The 16,402-nt window shown below is 49.7% G+C and overlaps 2 protein-coding genes across 3 annotated transcripts in view; both read left to right on the top strand.

Moving 5' to 3' along the window:
* Window positions 1-16,084, top strand: part of GNAL (G protein subunit alpha L) — an 89,680-nt gene extending 73,596 nt beyond the window's left edge. For both annotated transcript variants that reach the window (XM_059895511.1, XM_059895512.1), the window contains exons 6-12: window positions 10,865-10,919; window positions 11,692-11,765; window positions 12,197-12,255; window positions 12,521-12,641; window positions 13,390-13,520; window positions 14,754-14,821; window positions 15,297-16,084. In XM_059895511.1, coding sequence (XP_059751494.1) covers window positions 10,865-10,919; window positions 11,692-11,765; window positions 12,197-12,255; window positions 12,521-12,641; window positions 13,390-13,520; window positions 14,754-14,821; window positions 15,297-15,443 — 655 coding nt within the window. In that variant the 3' untranslated portion in view covers window positions 15,444-16,084. The remainder of the gene's footprint in view (window positions 1-10,864; window positions 10,920-11,691; window positions 11,766-12,196; window positions 12,256-12,520; window positions 12,642-13,389; window positions 13,521-14,753; window positions 14,822-15,296) is intronic.
* Window positions 1,702-3,335, top strand: CHMP1B (charged multivesicular body protein 1B). Its single transcript, XM_059894832.1, has one exon. It carries the CDS (start codon window positions 1,824-1,826, stop codon window positions 2,421-2,423), a length of 600 nt encoding a protein of 199 aa, XP_059750815.1. The 5' UTR covers window positions 1,702-1,823; the 3' UTR covers window positions 2,424-3,335.
* Window positions 16,085-16,402: the final 318 nt, after the last annotated feature.

The raw sequence follows: 16,402 nt of genomic DNA, 5'->3' as shown, positions 1-16,402 counted from the left end.
GGGGGGACAGTGGGTGAGCAGTGGAGAGGGTGGGGCCCTCTAAGCCCCACTTTAAACAGATTTCTTCCCTTTATTGGTCTTCTATATTCTGTTTCTAGGAAATGTCTCATGTGAAGAAAAAGTTCTGCTTTAGGGAAAAAAGTAATCTTGGCTAAGCTGCTGACGAGGGTAACGTCCTAGCCCCTCTCAGCCACAGTTCAACTCAGCAAAACCTTACTGGGTTCAGTGCCTGCTGTGTGCAGAGCGTGTGCTGGGTTCCATGGGGGGGAAAGGAATAAGACTGTTCTCTGCCTCCACGCAGTTCGTAATATAATAGGTACCCGGACCCCGTGCTAGGCAGCCTGACATGTGTGCTCTGTGGGGTAAGGGGACAGCATGGAGCGGGGGTCCTGGAGAAGCAGCTTTGAGCAGGGGCAGGATCACAACAGGCAGAGATGCGACGGCTAGAAGCCCAGGCAGTGGGGACGGTGTCCGGAGGCCCATCCCTCCTCATCCACACTGACCAAGTGACACAAATGGTGTTCAGCCTCCAAGCTCAGCCTGGCTTGACTGGGTGGGGAGGGAAAGAAAAGGGAGGGTGGGGACCGTGTTTGCCACGTGCCTTTCTGCTCAGGTTTTGGAGCAAGAGAGTGATATAACCAGAGCTGGGTTTTAGGAAAATGCATGTTCAACAGCACAACGGGCAAACTATCACACGAGGCCCAAAGGGATGGTGAGACTTTGGATTAAAACTATCTCAAACAGAATTACTCTCAGAGTTCATTTTCAGCCTAGCTCCTTAGGGCAGGTAGGGCCCTGCTATGTTGTTATTGCTGTACGGGAGGAATCTTCCTAAAAGAAAAAAGCCACAGCACAGTCTGCTGCCATCTGAAAGCCTGCACTTCTAAAGGGTATAATACATAGTGACAGTTTTGATCTACGCCAGTGGGTGTGGGTCCCAGTACTTCAGCATCCTCTGCCTGCATAATTTAAAATGACAGTTTCGTGTCAAAATGAAATGTGAGTGAAGTTCCTTGGATATTTATAAAATATCAAACAGAATCATGTCAGCAAAAGATGGGTCTTTTATTACTAAACCACACAAGGATTTTTGTATGTTTGGAGTTGCTGGCAACTCATCTACAAGCTGACCTTCAGCCACAGCATAGACGAGGTGGTCCGCGGACCAGAAGGTATTTTCACCCACTGCAGTAAAAGGATGTCACAGGCTGCAACCAGATTGTCCTCAAAGACCGAGGCGCAGGTCAGTGATAAAACTTTTTCTGTTTCGTACTTTTAATTATTAACGGTCCACGTTCCCCTGAGAAAGTGGAAGTTGCCAGAGCAGATGGAGAAGGCTGTGGTCTGCTAACCTCAGGACAGCTTCCTGGTTTCCAGCCTCTGGCCGGACACCTCAGGCCACCAAGTTTGGACAGTTTTTACGTACAGCTCCAGACAATCCTGTCCGTGCCTACGAAAGTGTGTGGGCACGCATTTCCGTGAATTTACTAATGCTTCAGTACTTTAACAACTGGTGCGGGTTGGGGGAACTCGGTGCAGTCGGCGAGCGCCCGGGTCAGCGGGGCCGCGGTCAGCGCTACAACATCTCGCTGCCTGCGCCCAGGTCCGCCTGCTCCAGGTCCGGGAGCCCCGCCCCCTACGCCGTGCGCCACGCCGGCCCCGCTCCCGGCGCCGAGCGATGACGTCACGGTCTGCGCCGCGTGCGGCAGAAACGGGAAGTGGGACCAAAACAAAGGAGCGGCGGCCGGGAGCGGTCTTTCTTTTCCTACCTCCTCTGGCGTCCACCTCAGCCCTGGCCGCCGACCCCCGGGAGCCGTACGATCATGTCCAACATGGAGAAACACCTGTTCAACCTAAAGTTCGCGGCCAAAGAACTGGGAAGGAGTGCCAAAAAATGCGACAAGGAGGAAAAGGCCGAAAAGGCCAAGATTAAAAAGGCCATTCAGAAGGGCAACATGGAAGTTGCGAGGATTCACGCCGAGAACGCGATTCGCCAGAAGAACCAGGCGGTGAATTTCCTGAGGATGAGTGCTCGGGTGGACGCGGTGGCCGCCAGGGTCCAGACGGCCGTGACGATGGGCAAGGTGACCAAGTCGATGGCCGGTGTGGTTAAGTCGATGGACGCGACGTTGAAGACCATGAATCTCGAGAAGATCTCTGCCCTGATGGACAAGTTCGAGCACCAGTTCGAGACGCTGGACGTGCAGACGCAGCAGATGGAGGACACGATGAGCAGCACGACGACGCTGACCACTCCCCAGGGCCAGGTGGATATGCTGCTGCAGGAAATGGCAGACGAGGCCGGCCTCGACCTCAACATGGAGCTGCCGCAGGGCCAGACCGGCTCCGTGGGCACGAGCGTGGCCTCGGCCGAGCAGGACGAACTGTCCCAGAGGCTGGCCCGCCTGCGAGACCAAGTGTGACCGCGGAACCCGCTCTCAGGCGTCCCGGCCGCAGCCACCTTCGAAGACGGATACTCTACGCTAGAAACTCGGAACCGGCCTGAATGCTGAACTGTTCTTACTCAAGATGCTTCTACCTTTGGGTTTTACAGTGCTCTCCAGATACACGAAGACGTCCCAGGCCTTCTCCACTCTTAAATGGATTTGAAAGTTCTGTATAGCTTGTGATCATGTGTATTTTTATAGCTGCCTTTTAACAGATCTGGTTAATTTGGCGTATATGAATCTTTCTCAAAAATTTGGTCAAAACTCTAGTTCCGGTGTATTCAGTATTCTGCCCGAATTACCAGAATTGAAGGTTTTCTTTTTAATTTTGTGTAATCGATAATATCTAGAGTTGACGGGAGGTGATTACTTAGGTTGATTACAGCGCTATGAACACCTCATTAAGAGATTTATTTTATGGGCAGTGCTATTCTGTGTATCCTTTGTTTATTGCCATCAAATCCAGACTACAGGTGACTATTCATCTGTTCTCATAATTTACACTAAAATTACTTTACGACTTTCCAGCATAATGTTCAGTTACTGTTTACGTCCTATACATTTTTCTTATGGTAGTTGTCTTTTTATAACTGGAAAAAATGCCATGTAACTTGGATTTATCATAAGAGAAAAGTGTTCATTTATGGTTTTAAGATTTACAAGGTTTAACGTTAGTATGACAGTTTTTTCCAAGTGAACTTCTCTCTCACGTTTCTAGTTATTTTCCTATTTAATTAGACTTCTTTTAAAGTATGGCAATTAGCATGACAGTCACATTACTCTGACGTTGCCAAAGAACCGTTGATTGGTTTGAGAAAGCCCTGGGACTATGTGTGTGTAGGTTTTGTTTTGATTTTAATCAAAAATAGAAATAAAATTAGAACTGCATTTTAGGTTCTAATTATTTGCATTTATTATCTTGTCTTAAAAGCAACAGCTCTTTTAAAACCTCGGAAATACAAGTTGGAGTGTTTGGCTTAGCCATGCAAATCCCTTACACATACATGCAGCCGCCTGGAAGTCTGGGAAGGACAGATGCAGGGTCAGACGATAGGCTCGACCCTTTCAGGCCAGAGCCCAGATGTGCTGCCTTCCATCTTTCTGGCATGGTGGTGTGTAAAGTAAAAGTGAAAAAGCAGAGCCTGTAGCTACCACTTTCTCAGAGCCGCAAAACATGGAGAACAGCAACTTGCTTTTGCCTTGGCGAGCATATTAATCTAAGTTAAACACTTAAGGATATTTTAAATTCCCTCTTCCCTTCACTGGAGAGAATTCCAGTATTTCAGAAAATAATTAAAGGGACTCTTCCAAGCCTTTTGAAAGATTGAGAACCAAGTGTTCACTGTTACAACATGTCCTCCTATATGAACGTGTGTGTATTAAGGGGGAAAAAAAAAAATGAAGAGTTGTGTGCAGATGAGGACTGACCCTCGTATATAAGTGTCATTATGTCTGACTGGATGTTGTTCCAAAGTCTTCTGTAAAGGACACCTGCCAGTCGTCTGCCCCAAATCCTCTTTCTAGAACTAGTCCCTTTTGGTGTCTCCTCTCATCCACAAGGTTGCCCAGAGGCAGCTGTGTGTGAGCACAGCATGAGTCCTAACCCCTCTTTAGACTGAAAACATCATTACAACTTAAATAACAGCTTGGTGTTGATCATTTGGTAAATTGAGGACCCTTTTATAGTGCAGATAATTCCCAACAAAACTAATATATTTTGTGAGATTAAACAATGCTTATATATGCTTGAACTTTCTTAAAATATGTTCATTTCAAACTACATGAATGTACATTTTTATGAAACATAAATATTTTCAAAAGCATACCAGGCCCATGAATTATTTCCTCAGTTTTGCAGTTGATGAAATGCTGGAATATGAACCACAGAAGTTTGTCAAATAAATCACTTTAAACTGCATGTTATTGCATACTGAGTGTACATCCTGTTTACAAAGCTATTTAAGGAAAAAGAACTCAGAGGTTGATTTGGTTCAGAAAGCATAGTATTTTTCCAGACTCACCTTTAGCACCTGAATTTCTGTTTGCATGCATATTTCTAGAAGCCCAAGTTGCTATTTCTTTACTGTAATAGTTTCTTCATGGCAACAAGGTTCTTCCTCATACTGAAACTTGCCTAGGCTAAAGAGAGAATTTCCAAAAGGATCCAGCTCAAACATACCAAGGAAATGGTTCATCTTCCATGCAACTACTAGTATAATTTTTGCTCTTATTTCTCCTTTGTATTTTTCTGCCTTCAAATTCAGTTTCCAAATGGATTTAGAATAAACTTTTAAGTTTACTTTAGGAACTATTTAGTTTATTTCAGTTCAGATGATAACTGCACTATTGGAGACCTTTCTTACTACAGTTTCTTCTTCCTGAAGGAGCCTTAATGTGTGTGTGCCTTTCAGATGAGGGTGCCGTGTGCCCACCCTGCTGTCTTCGATTTGGAAAGGTGCCACCTAAAGTAAGCACCCATCTGACAACCTTATTCACTGAACGTGGTCTCAGGGTCAGCCAGACAACCTCACCTCATTGAGCAGAAGTGAGGCACCTCATATTCTAGATTTCCTCCTCTGCAACAGGCATGACACCCTCTTGGAGGCGTTTCCGTAGCCAAAATCCAAAGCTCAGGACCTCAGGTGCTGTTGGCAAAAAGCTGCAAGCCTGTGGTCATTGAACAAACTGATGAGCAGGCCCCCATCTCTTTTTTTTTTCTTTTAATCAACTGGTTGGAATGAGACAGTGCCTGCCTGGTGTACCGAGGTTTGTCTTCCTACAACCAGACAGTAGGTTCCATGTGGGGCAGGACCAGTGCATCTCAGTCATGGTTCCTGGGCATCAGGTGGTATACCCAGCTCAGTAGGTGTGAATGCAGATCTCCCTTGGGTGCTGTCACTCGTGACCATGCCCAGAGCTCCCCGGTGACAGCATCACAGTGGGTGCGGGGGCCTCAGCAGAGCCCGGATGTACCCTCAGGACCACCCTGTCCTCCTCCTCCGTCGTGTTTCTCCAGATGGAGATATTTGCTCCTGCTCTTCAGGGTTTGTACATCCTCCATCCCTCCTGAACGGTGTCAGGACAAACAGTTCAGCAGTGTTTGTTGAGAACAACTGAATACAGTAAAAGATTTAGACTGAGGTGTGTCAGATGCTGGCTGTCTGGGGCTTCTTTCTAGAAATAAAGACATGCTTCTGCCTTAAACGGTCCTCAGTGGAGTTAGGTAGATAAGGCACAAGCAAAAAGAGGAAAATACACCAGTGTACACAGGTGCGACAGAGTCATCAAGATGAGTAATGTCAGTGCTCTTTACGCACCGTGTGTTTTATACCTCAACTTATACAAGGGGGGAAATCACGATGTAAGGTGTGTTCCGAGCTAATCAAATCATGAAACAAACTACATGGAGGAGGATGGGATTATAGTGTCCTAAAACTGGTTTCTTTTTTCTTTTTTTGTTTTTTGAAGCAGCACTGGCTTATGACACATAAGTTTCATGTTTACAACATTCTACTTCTGTGCACACTACAGCAAGCTTGCCACCAAAAATTTCATTTCCAGCCATCGCCTCACAGTCGATCCCCTTCACCCATTTCCCCCTCCCCCTGCCTCTCCCCCTCTGGTAACCACTACTCTGTTCTCTGTATCTACGTGTTTGTTTTTATTTGGTTTGGCTTGTTCATTTATTTTGGGGTTTTGTTTGATTGCTTTTTTATAGTCCATGCATGAGTGAAATCATACTGTATTTTCTTTCACCATCTGCCTTACTTCACTTAGCATAATACCCTCAAGGTCCATCTGTGTTGTCACAAATGGCAAGATTTCCTTCTTTTTGTGGTTGAATAATATTCCTTTGTATGTGTGTGTGTATGTGTATATATATATATATCATATCTTCTTTATCCATTCATCTGTTGATGGACACTTAAGGTTGTTTTCATATCTCGGCTATCGTAAGTAATGCTGCTATGAACACTGGGGTGCAGATATTTTCTGGAATTAGTGTTTTTATTTTCTTTGGATGAATACCCAGGAGTGGAATTGCGGGTTCATAAGTGGTTGTTCTATTTTTAATTTTTTGAGGAGTATCCATACTGTTTTCCACAGTGGCTGCACCAATTTACATTCCCATCAACAGTGTATAAGGGCTCCCTTTTCTCCACATCCTCGCCAAAACTTGTTATTTCTTGCCTTTGGTAACAGCCATCCTAACAGGTGTGAGGTGATATGTCATTGTGGTTTTTGTTTGCATTTCTCTGATGGTTAGCAGTGGTGAGCATCTTTTCATGTGCCTGTTGGCCACCTGTGCGTCTTCTTTGGAAAAATGTCTCTTCAGCACTTCTGCCCATTTTTAAATCATGTTGTTTGTTTTTTTGTTATTGAGTCATGTGAGTTCTTTATATAGTGTGGATATTAACCCCTTATCAGACATATGATTTACAAGTACCTTCTCCCATTTGGTAGGTTGTCTTCTTGTTTTGTTGCTGGTTTCCTTTGCTATGCAGAGTCTTTTTAGCTTGATGCAGTCCCATTTGTTTATTTTTGCTTTTGTTTCCCTTGCCTGAGGAGACATATCTAGAAAGATACCGCTAGGACCAATGTCAAGGAGCATACTGCCTATGTTTTCTTCTAGGAATTCTATGGTTTCAGGTCTTGCATTCAAGTTTTTAATCCATTTTGAGTTTGATTTTTATGTAGGGTGTGAGGTAGTGGTCCAGTGTGATTATTTTCCATGTAGCTGTCCAGCTTTCCCAACACCAGTTATGGAAGAGACCATCCTTTCTCCACTATATGTTCTTTGCTCCTTTGTCATAAATCAGTTGTCCATATGTGTGTGGGTTTGTTTCTGGGCTCTCAATTCTGTTCCATAGAATTGGCTTCTTAGAAGAGGTTGGGTTCAATCTGAGGCTTCAAAGAAAAAAAAGTGGGGATTACACAAAGGTCTGAAAAGCCAAAACCTATGTGGAGATTTGACTGGAGTGGACGGTTTGACACCAAGAAGAACAAAGAAGAGATGGGACGCATCGCGAAGGGCTCGGAGGCCAGATTCAGCGTGGACTTCACTCTGAGGGCGAGAACAGGATGTGAGTCATTGGGTATGCCATCCAGGTGACGGGAGAGGACAGGCCAGGGCAGGGGAGGAAAAGGCATGATGCTTCTCAGACATCCAAGGGCACGTGGGTCACTCATCCACCCAGGCTCTGGCTCAGCCGCAATCCCGATGCCCGGGCTCTGGTCTGAGGACCACCTCTGACGTGGCCTGGATCTCAGCCCTGCTGCACGTTAGATCAGGCCGGTGCTCTGTCACTTCTGCTAACATTTTCCTCCAGTATTTTTTACATCAAGTAAATAAGCGTCATGAAGTGAATTTCGGTAAGACACTGAGAAAAGGGTTTTACTTGTGTCGATATAAAAAAATGCACAACATGAGAGTTGCGAGTTGTTTTATTTGGGGCAAAATGAGGACTACAGCCCGGGAGACAGCATCCCAGATAGCTCTGAGAAACTGCTCCAAAGAGGCAGAGGGGGAGGTCAATATAGATGTGATTTTGGTGAAGGGGGAATACATGCAACTGAGCACATACTATTTTGCAGAAGGTTTCTGCTAGTCACGAGGAGCAGTTGTCCCCATGAAGGATTTTAGTGCTTTTCTAGATATGAACAGATACAAGAATTGGGCTCATAAAATTGGCTTCTGAAAACATCTAACTCTCTGAAGACCTGTTCTGCCAGTTTTTCCCAGAGCACAGAGTGCCTCATTTTAGCTCTCTACCTGAACTCCTTTCAGGGGGTGTGGAAAGTCAGCAGCTGCAGCAGCACAAGAGTTAATCCTTGTAGAGGTAGATGGCAAATGCCAATGGAAAATGCCAATTTGTAGTTGACACTTGGCTTGACACAGCTCTGACTTGCTGCATTTTTCATAGAAGAAATCATTTTAAGTACATTTTAATTAAAGGTCGTTGGTGCTTTTCCTGAGATCCAGTTGTTCAAAGGCATTTAACAGGATAGCTTCATCTTTTCACCATCCCCCCTCAACTCCTGCCCCCGGCCCACAAGAACCCTGCAGTTTTGAGTTACTGGGGTGGCAGACAGAGGAGAAATGAACAGTGAATTGCTGTTTCGTGCCAATGTCGAGCAGAGGGGGATCCCAGTGGCCAAAATAAAATCACTTCTGTAAACACAAATATCCTCAGCTGTAGCAGGAAACAGTGAAGAGAAATCAAAGTAAATTGCTTTTTAACTGCTTTTCTTAAAGTGACCATAAGGGTGGGGGTGGGGGGGGTGACATTTCTTTTTAATATTTATTTACTTATTTATTTGGCTGCACCGGGTCTTAGTTGCGGCATGTGGGCTCTAGTTCCCCAACCAGGGATCGAACCCAGGCCCCTGCATTGGGAGCATGGAGTCTTAACCACTGGACAACCGGGGAAGTCCGGGGGGCGACTTTCTATAATTGTATTTTGTTATTGTCCTGTGACTCTTTATCTAGTGGAAGTGAATGGTCTACAAGTGGAATTCTTAGATCTTGTTAATTTTTCGGCATAACAGGCAGTGGCGTATTTAGGGAGACAACCTTTTAAATTTTGGTCATACAAAATTCTGTGCATGATTTGGAAAATCCTTTTAAAACTCCTCTCTCTATATATTATCTTAAGAGCCCCGTTTTGAAGAAGTCCTACTACAACATGCGGGAAATACACCAATTGAACCAAAGATTAAGTCAAAAGTCTGGCAGAAATCAACTGCTAGTCTTTACTCCTTAGAAAGGCTCTCAAATGTCCGGGGAAACATTCACATCTGGGGAATTTTCACATTTTACTTCCATTGCACAAACTTGAAATCCATGAACTCAGAGGACTATTCACCATCAGTAACAATTCAGAAGATGCTCTGGGAAATGTTCACTGATGCCGGTCAGGTCTCAGGTGGTTAAGTACCAGAGCTGGAAGGAACCCTGGACACCCACCCCGGGCTCAGGGGTGGGGACAGATGGTATATCTTTCCTTTGTCGCGGTCAGGAAGTGGTCAGGAAGGTACTCCCACCGCGTCCTTGGGAAGGCGGTCTCTGATCTTTCAACAACTTCTGATGTCTTTTTTGTTAACCACACTTCATTGTTTCTACTTATACCCGTTATTACCATCTGAATAGATTCACCCACCCCCTCCACCCTGTCTGCATCCTGTTTGAAATCGGGCGCCTCCTACCCTCTAACCAGAGCTGAAGGCTTCATATTTGGTTTGATTTTCAGTTCCTTCCAGCCCTTTCGATGGGAGATGATCAGTGTCTGTATCACCTTCTCATATTAGATGTCCCTGCCGAGAGGACAGACCACTTCTGCTTCAAATTATTACATCCATACACGAGGAAGGGGGGCGGCTCATCTCCCCACCGGAGCCCCCAGGTTTCTGGGCTATAGTCCAGAGCCCCTCCCCACCTCGGCAGACACCCCTCCCACTTCATCACAGACTCAAGTCTTCTTGCCCCTTTCCTTTCCTGCTAGACAGTCGGGGTGGACTTTGAGGTGCCCTCCACTCCACCAAATGCAAGGCCGGCAAGGACTGGGCCAGACGGCACTGTGGTTTTCAAACCAGACTCAGCTCTCAGGGGTCCCCTCCTGTGGCTCCTCCAGGGTCTTCTGCACTCCCCCCTCCTCCTGTGAGCAGCTCAAGGGCCTGCAGTGCTGGCTGGGGAGGGGGGCTGTGCGGAGGTGGGGAGGTGCTCCCCCCTCACTGTGCAGAAGCTCACGGCACACAGGCTGGGAGGAAGGCCCATCATGACTTTACTCCAGATACGGAACAGTGGACCCCGAGCTGTCCAGGCAGGGACTCCGGCCGAGTCCCCCTGATCCAGGTCACATCCACGCTCCCCAGGGCCAGAGCCCCACCTCAGCCACAGGGACCCCCCCACCAGGAGAGCCCGGGGCACTCAGAGCCCCGCCCGCTCCTCACACGCTCTGCTGTCCCCACCCCTCGGGAAGTGGTCCTTTGCTCACTGGTTAACCAGCGCTGTGTCTTCCTGTGTCAGTTGCAGGCTGGGCCTCAGCCCCCTGCTCACTTCATCCCACAAATACGCAGGGGCTGGGCTGCCCCACAGGCGCTGGGGAAACCCAGCCAACAAGCCAGATCTGCCCTGTGGGTCCCACATTTGGAGGGAGAGACAGACGATAAACAGAAAGACAAATACATGTAAAACCTGTCAGGGGAGGGCAGAGGCCTGGACCCCCGCTCCCCCACCACGACGGATCAGGACCCTCAGGACACTGACCTGCCGGGGAGACACGTGTCCAGGAAGAACGCGGGAACCTGCTGGCCCGTGGCTGCCCCGTCCCCCTGGGCTCATGCGGGCCCTGCACACCTGCCCCTCAGCCCAGAGGCAGCCCCAGAGCGGCCCCAAGCACGTCTGGCTTTCTTTTCAGCTTCCTGGAGAGAATTGACAGCGTCAGCCTGGTGGACTACACGCCCACGGACCAGGTAGGTGGGGTTGGGCCGCGACCACCGCCCGAACAGGGGGACACTGGAGGGTCTCTGTACCCTCGGGGCCCAGCCGTGCCCCTCCGGGAGGCTCCCTGCGCCCCCCACCCCCCGAGGTCTGAGCTCCTGGTCGTCCCCTGGAGTCCATCCCTCTACGAGGCCGACCCTGGGAGCTCAGTTACCCTGGCCTTGAGCCTGCCCCTCGAGTCTGTCCTCACACTTCTCATCGGGCTCAGAGGGGCCACCACCCTCCACTTCCAGAGTCACTGTGGTGGCCGATTTACATCCTAATGGATCTGGTAACCAGGAAAGAAACCCTGATACCTGACAGGCCAAAAGAGGTGTCAGCCTTGTGAAACTGTACGGCTTTCTCATCCCCTTGGGAACACATCATCTTTTACCTTCGAGACTAGAACTGTGAGAGGAGAGAGAGTGAGTCTGACCTGGAGCGGCAGCTGGTGGGACGGGCGCCTCTCCCCAGACACTGGCGGGCTGTTGGGGAAATGGTGTCAGTAGGGAACACTCAGGAGTGATTACAGGAAGCTCCTGAAGGAAAAAAAAGCAGAGCCATCAAGTCTCCAAGACCAAACCAGTACATTAACTGTGACTTTCTCTGGGGAGTGAGACCGAGAGCATTTGTCTCAGTTTTTAAGTCCTGTTTCTTTTCCGATGGAGGGAATTGCTGTTTGGGACACTCGCAGCCTATGGCTGCCCCGGGCTCTCCTCCTGAGGACAGGGGTCACTTGTTTGCTTCTCTCTTCTCTGCCCCCAGGACCTCCTCAGGTGCAGAGTTCTGACGTCAGGGATTTTCGAGACACGATTCCAAGTGGACAAAGTCAACTTCCAGTAAGCATGTGGGCAGGACCCTCCCGCGGGGCCCCCAGGCCGGGGGTCAGGGAAGCGGCCTGGACATCGGGCGATCCCGGGCCTGCAGTGCTGCAAACCTGCGTGTGCGCCCGCAAGCGCAGGTGTCAGTGCAGGGAAGGGAGGCACTCGAGCCCGGTGGCCTCAGGCAGGTGCAGAGGAGGAGGACGCAGGCAACGGGCTGCCCAGGGGGAGAGAGGGCCAAGCGGCCACTGATCACAGGGCTAAGGGCCAGGCTCAGAGAAATACCGGGGTGTGGACACTCATCTGGGCCAGACTGGGGCGGCCCCGCTGGGCCCGTCTGCGAGGTCACCTGGGGAGCAGAGCCACGGGCCAGGTGGAGGGGGAGAGCAAAGGACGGATGTCCTCCCGCCCCCGGCTAACGGCACCCCCCAACCCGTGTTCTCCCCCAGCATGTTTGACGTCGGAGGCCAGAGGGACGAGAGAAGAAAATGGATCCAGTGCTTCAACGGTGATTTCTCCCTCTCTCAAGAAAATGGGGACAAACCCACACTCCCTCCTGCTGCTGTGTTTCAGTAGCTTTCAATCCACTCACCTATCAAGTGCCTTAACCATGAGTCCCATGAATACAGAAGTTAAGCATCCTGGGGTCACACTGTCTCTGCTAGTTTGGGGGCCCCGGGTCAATCCTGCGATCACAAGGGAGCTCTCCCCGGACATGGGTGGCCGTAACTGCTCTAAATAACCAAGGTGCCTCCCCCACTCCTCCCACCCAGACGTCACCGCCATCATCTACGTGGCCGCCTGCAGCAGCTACAACATGGTGATCCGGGAAGATAACAATACCAACCGCCTGCGGGAGTCCCTGGACCTTTTCGAGAGCATCTGGAACAACAGGTGACAAGACAGTAAACTCGGTCTCCCGCTGGGTTTAAAAATGCCTCTCAGCTTGCTTTCATCTTTGTTCTCCGATGCAGTCCTTCCTTGTGATAAATCTTCTAAAACCATAAGAAGCCTCTTTCAGTCCATTTACTGTAGAGACTTACTTAAGATGGGGGTGTGAAGCTGATGGGACTTTGTCAGGAAAATCCAGATCTCTATTTTGGAAGCCTGTTATATACGGTTCAAATTTGGTTTTGTTTGGTTTTTAAAATGCAGAAAGCGCCCATTTAAAACATCCGCTCATGACTCGATGACCCCTGAGCCCCTCCCTCGACTTGTCAGCAAAGTGACAGGTCCCCACCCAGACCCTCAACACCCAGCTCCTCGCCCAAGAGCCGCAGATGCCCTGCGTGACCATCTATTCTGTTTCTGTTGTTGTGACAGCTTTAACTTCTCCCGCTTTTCTGACCCTTTACTAGTAAATTACACCACACAAATCCGAGCATATTTATTCCTGACGTGAACCTTGGCTTTGGTGCCAGTACAGCCCTATGGAGCTGAATCCTCCTCCTGAGAGTTTATCCTCATGAGGGAGTCCTGTGTGCAGATGGATTGGGGGCTGAGGTTCCGGGGCATCAAATAATCCCAAGCCCGGCACCTCGTCCGGAGGGCAGCACGTTGTCCTCTCCATGGATAACGCCTGCGACAGAGGTGCCTGCTCAGGCAGTGGACCCACACCTGTGTGTTTCCTGCTCCTTTCCAGGTGGTTACGGACCATTTCCATCATCTTGTTCTTGAACAAACAGGATATGCTGGCAGAAAAAGTCTTGGCAGGGAAATCAAAAATTGAAGACTATTTCCCAGAGTATGCAAATTATACTGTTCCTGAAGACGGTAAGATTCCAAAACAAGTATCTTGCGATTAAGGGAAAGAATTGTTCTTTCAATAGCCCTGTAACTGTAATTCCTACGGTTCTGATGAATCTAGGAAACAGTTAATTTAGATCAATCTTCTTGACTCCTGCTCCACCCTTAGCTTCTGGAGTATTAAAATGTCCTTAGGGTCCCATTTGTAAAATTTTCAGAGTTCAACTTGGTCCACGCTGAGCAGGAGGAGGAAGGGCAGCTTGACGTGAATGCGGGGTTTGCAGGGAAGCTCTGCCTCCCGGGGCCCCGTGTCAGTCGGTCCGCCTGGACCTGCCTGCTTACCCCGCACAGTGACTGACAGGGAAGTCGCTGTCTGAGCCACTCTGGCCGGGCCCGCAGGGACAGGGCAGCAGTGACCTCTGTCCCGAGCCGCCCGCCGCCGACCACCATGTTGAGGCCTCTGTCCCCAGCGATGACTTTGGCCACAGCATGGTGACTTCATCGGGTGACCAGCCGTCCCGGGAGGCTGTGAGGCTCCTGGGACATGGGAATTTCAGTGCTGAAGCCGGGAAGGTCCCGTCTGGCAAACCTGGAGGAGTCAGGACCCATTTCCAGTGGCTGCTCTTGGGTTTTGAGTTTCCCGGGCCACCAGAGTCTCCAAGGAGGGATTTGCTTATGGCAAAATAACCCCACTCCTCAAGGTTTAATCCCAAACTGGATAAAGCAGGATGAAGGGGGCTTTCCCAGAAACTTCAGTCAGAAGCTAAGAAACCTATCGCGGTCTTTGCACCAACCTCAGCCAGCCTGGCAGGGTGCTTCCTGGGCCCGGGTAGCAGCCGCCGTCTGGGAGCTCCCCAGCCCCCATGCCACCCACCCCGCAGCAGCCGGGCCTGCTCTGACCTTTCCTGGGAACCAGCCCCTCGCTCCCCTTACCCAGTGTGGTCAGCATTTTTCCTGGGAAAAGTCTCAGGATGAGCTGGCAGCCCTCCCTGCAGGACGGTTCACCAGGTGCAGGCGACTGGGGGCCGGCTCACCAGTCAGTGAGACGCTTCATCTGACTTGAGTAGAAGCTGTTCACCCGGCACCAAACACAAACCACTGTTGAAGTCAAAATGACCTGGGAGGAGGAGAGAGACGAAGGTCACGTTTCAGTCTTTGGCTGCATGGCCCGTGTGCTTCCGTGCTCTGTGTGCACAGCCTCCATCCGGCTGTATCTGTGTGTCATGTCACTTAAATAAAATTCCCTTTGATTTTCTACAGCGACACCAGATGCGGGAGAAGATCCCAAAGTCACAAGAGCTAAGTTCTTCATCCGGGATCTGTTCTTGGTGAGCATTTTCCTTGCCCTTTGCTGTCCTGCCACCTTAGGGTGACCCTGCTCTTTGCACTTAAGTCTCTCACGAGCTCATTTAATCTCCCCCAAACAATGAGGGATGGGAAGGTGTCGTTCCCTCATCTCATAGCTGAGCACACGGAGGCTCAGAGAGGTCAGACTTCTGACCTCAGGTCACACAGCTTCCCAGCAGGAACGGGCAGGGTACAGGCCCCGGGGCGGCACTGAGATGGCCGACCCCGCTTGCGTGTTGCCTTTCAGTGGGATGTGGGGTGTGGCCTCTCCTCAGCTCAAGGGTCACGTGGAAACGGACCTGCTCAGGTTCAGACGTTCCCTTTTTGAAAAAACTCTGTATTTTGAGATGATTTCAAACTCACATAAAAAGTGAGATCTGGGGGGCTCAGCCCTGACACAGACACCCCCGCCCCCCGCCCTCGGTCCTCCGGAGCTGACAGGCTGCGTCTCCGCAGCGCATCAGCACGGCGACGGGTGACGGCAAGCACTACTGCTACCCACACTTCACGTGTGCCGTGGACACAGAGAACATCCGACGCGTCTTCAACGACTGCAGGGACATCATCCAGCGGATGCACCTGAAGCAGTACGAGCTCCTGTGAGCCCCCCAACCCCGCCCCGCGTCCCAGGGCCGCCCGGCACAGAGCAGCGAGTCCCCGTCCATTGTGCGGGCTCTCGTGACCGCTGGGCCCCCGGCCACCTCTGCCCCCACCTCCCCGCCCCGGTCTGTGTGGGGGTGGGGGGGCCCCGACTCGTGGAGAACTTGGCAGGTGGGGAGACGCACTGGCCCAAGCACGACCGGGCGTCACCCTTCTGACCCCATGGGCCCACGACTCAGAGGAGCCCCCGAGCCACAGTGGGAACAGAACCCCCTTCAGTCCTGTCTCCAGGGGCAGCTGGCCTCAGCCTCTGTGTCAGAGCCCCTCTGACCGTCCACACATCAGCAGAAACCCCCCCACTGCTCTGGCCACATGTGTCCCGTCCACGATGGTCCCCAGACTCACGCTGCTCAGGCAACGGCCTCCTTTCATAGGTTCTTTTTGTTGTTTTATTGCTGGTTTATTACACTGTACAGACCACAAAATGTAATATTATTTTGTATAACTACTCAAGGAAAATCCCTGTAGATCTCCGTGCCTTGACTATGGCTGTCCCTGTAAAAGAAACGTGTTTCTGTTGTGCTGAACAGCTGTCATCATACTACCGCTTGCTCTGAGAAAGGGAGTGAATGGTGTATAGAGAGTTTAGGGTATTTTATCAGGTTGGTACTTTTTAAGAATACTCCTTGATAAATATATATATATATATATATATAAATTTATATAAATATAAATGATACACATTAATCATCCACATCTCACAAAATGCCACACCCACATCACAAGCTTCTTTCAGGGAACCAAGGATTTTTTCTCTCCAGAAAACACGTTTCTCAATTATCTGGCAATTTAAAGACTTTTCCAAGGTCACCCATTCCCTTAGTCAAAGTTTTTGAACCACTTACTTGACCACAGGTCTCATCGTAAACAAAGAGCGAGAAAAAGACAAGGGTTCCAGGCTT

This window comes from Balaenoptera ricei, chromosome 14 (assembly GCF_028023285.1).
Source record: "Balaenoptera ricei isolate mBalRic1 chromosome 14, mBalRic1.hap2, whole genome shotgun sequence".
NCBI classification, from domain to species: Eukaryota; Metazoa; Chordata; class Mammalia; order Artiodactyla; family Balaenopteridae; genus Balaenoptera; species Balaenoptera ricei.
This window is presented reverse-complemented; position numbering and strand designations above follow the sequence as displayed.

Coding starts and splice junctions, on each gene's coding strand:
- CHMP1B (XM_059894832.1), top strand. CDS start 1,824: ATGTCCAACATGGAGAAACACCTGTTCAACCTAAAGTTCGCGGCCAAA.